General features: G+C 40.5%; 1 protein-coding gene across 1 annotated transcript; it reads right to left on the minus strand.

Annotated features, from left to right (window-relative positions):
- Positions 1-441: 441 nt before the first annotated feature.
- LOC146999990 (uncharacterized) lies at positions 442-2338 on the minus strand. Its single transcript, XM_085834381.1, has one exon. It carries the CDS (start codon positions 2296-2298, stop codon positions 610-612), a length of 1689 nt encoding a protein of 562 aa, XP_085690507.1. The 5' UTR covers positions 2299-2338; the 3' UTR covers positions 442-609.
- Positions 2339-2819: the final 481 nt, after the last annotated feature.

The raw sequence follows: 2819 nt of genomic DNA on the forward strand, positions 1-2819 counted from the left end.
AATTAGGAAACTATAAGCTTGTCAAACTGTGTTGTCATAAGGTAAAGGGGAAATTCCTGGATTAACTAACAATAGAATTCACAAAAGTAAAAGTCGTTTGCAATAGTGATTGTGTTTCACATCATGAGAATGTGTACATTTGGGACATGCAACAAACATAAAAATATATTTTTCAGAAAGTATTCAGAAGCAATTTGTTTCTATTCACTGAAATTAACTAGTTGAATGGACTGTATGAGTACCTCTAACCCAAATACAGCAACACAGAATTCAAGATAAGGGGGCAGTAATAAATGTCTCTTCCCTCTCTGCAGCAAAACACATGTAAAGGTCAAAAGAATAACCCAATTCAAAACAGCAGTCACTCAAAAATAAATGTTTTCAATGTTTATTTTCCAGCAAACTAACTTCAGCAAGTTAGTTTCAAGCCTTTGTCTTTTTATTGTAGGTCCAATGGTTAAAGGTGATAGAAAATGTATTGATACTTCAAAAGTTGCTGCAAATAGTGGCAATGTCCAATCAATCAGTAGTTGGGCCATTTCATATAAGTTACTGAATGTTTTATTGTTGGACAGAATGGTCCTCGGATAGAGGATTTGTAGTTAGGCTTCAAAACGCTGAATAAATTCTCTGGTAACCATTCCCAGGGAGTGTTGACAAGCTTATTTGCACATTGTAATTAGGTGCAGATCTTGCATCATAAGCCCCATAACTGTAGAGGGAGAAATGATCACCATCAGGGCCGTGAAAAGCTGGCAGTGTATTCCAGACATTCAGGAAATTGCCATATACTTGAGAAAAATTAACTCCTCCAGTACTTCCACCACTTCCAGCTGCCCCACAAAAGTTTCCATTTGCTCCGAAGTTATGTAGATTTGGTCCAAAACTGTTTTGGGTTGCTCCCACCGAATACTGACTTGACCCAAAGGCACTTGGGTTTGCCCCAGGAACATACTGGCTTATCCTGAAAACATGTGGGTTTGTCGCCAAAACATTTTGGTTTATCCAGATATTGTATGGATTTGCCACAAGAGCATAGCAGTTTGTCCTGCAGGTATCTGAGTTGGTACCCAAACTATACTGGCCTGCCCCAAAAGCATTTGGACTTGTTCCAGAAGCATATTGGCCTATCCCATAAGCATCTGAGTATGTTCCGAAAGGATACTGGTTTGTCCAGAAAGCATTTTGATTTGCCCCCAAAGCATATTGGTTTATCCCGAAAGTATTTGAAAACGCTGCCAAAGCATACTGGCTCACTCCTAAGGAATTTGCGTATGTTCCCAAAGTGTATTGGCTTATTCTTAAGGTGTTTGGAAGAGTATACTGGCTTGCCAAGAAGGTATTTGGGTTTGCCTCCAGAGCACAATGGCTTACCCATACAGTATTTGAGCTTGACCTCAAAGTATTACTGCTTGCCATGAAAGCAGTTGAATTTGTCACAAAAACATTAGAGTTCAACTGGAAAGCATTGGGGGTATCCCTGAAACCACGGACAGTTGCCAAAGGTACATCCGAGTTTGCTCTAGAAGTATATGAGTCAGCTCTGTGGGCATCTTGGTTGGCTTCTTGAGCATCGGTGTTAGCCATAGTGTGGAAGCTTGGGCTGCCTCCTCCTCTCCAATTGTTTTCTAACTCCACAGCTGGAACTGATTTTCTTGTACTATCTTTAGCTATAGTCTTTCTTTTACTCAACTGTCTAGCTGTATATTCTTTAGGGTATGCCATTTTAACTTCACAACGACTGGAGCCAATGAAATGGTACCTGGTTTTTAAGACCTTTCTAACGGGGTTTTCATCCCTGTATTTGATAAAGCCGAAAGCTCTTCTTTCCTGAGTGTCGGAACACCGTGGAAGCTCTATAGCCTCTATCTGCCCAAATGTGCCAAAGTAAGCCCTTATTTTTTCTTCAGACATCCGCAGGTTCAGCCCACCCACAAAAATCTTTTTATTGGGGAATTGAGATTCCAGGGCTTTAGCCCTTTTAAATTTTATTTTCTTGCCATCAACTTTGTGGTCTTTCACTCGAAGCACCTTCTCTACTGTGGCACTGTCTTTGAAAAGCACAAATCCAAATCCCCTAGACAGACCGGTATTTGGGTCTGTTTTTATAATAAAATCTATTACTTCACCAAACTTAGACAAGTATTCCAGAAGTACCTGCTTGCTTATTTCTTGGGAAAGTCCCCCGATGAACATCTTACTAGCATCATGTTCGTTCTTGGTGGCATCGATTTTGAACCCTTCCCGAAATTGCTCTCTTTCATTATCCTTTCTCACAGCGAGACTGGCAGTATTCATGGTATATAGGCTGGATGGAGGTGATTTGACTGTTGGATAAACACTGGCCTAGGCACAAATGGCGGGGGCATAGCTGTCCTCAGGCAGTCGGGGAAATTATTGCACAACCGTGACGAAATAGAAACAAGCATTATAACTACAGACAAGGCAGGAGCTGCCTCTCATCCTAAACTGGGGGTGGGGTGGGGGTGGGAAAGGGTGCGGGGGGGCCAGGATAGTGTCTGATTTGTCCCTAAAAGGTGTTGATGCTTGCAATGTAAAAAGCAGGCCTGCCTATAGACTTTCTTTTTGTGTTCATAACACCCCCCAAAAGGAATAGTATGGTAGAAAAGGAAGCCTTTTCGTTGTTGATTCTGTCTTTTCATGTTACATCTCTTTGAATTTTGTTAAAAACAATTTATTTTTCCTGGACATTTCTTTGAATGTTCAAAAAACTCTTCATTTCATACTTTAGATGTGCTTCATATTAATCTTCACTATTTGAAATAAGACTGAAATGGGAAAGTAATACAAAGTTGAGA

The sequence above is a fragment of the Mus caroli genome, unplaced genomic scaffold (assembly GCF_978045245.1).
Source record: "Mus caroli unplaced genomic scaffold, Mus_caroli_1 scaffold_31, whole genome shotgun sequence".
Taxonomy (NCBI): domain Eukaryota; kingdom Metazoa; phylum Chordata; class Mammalia; order Rodentia; family Muridae; genus Mus; species Mus caroli.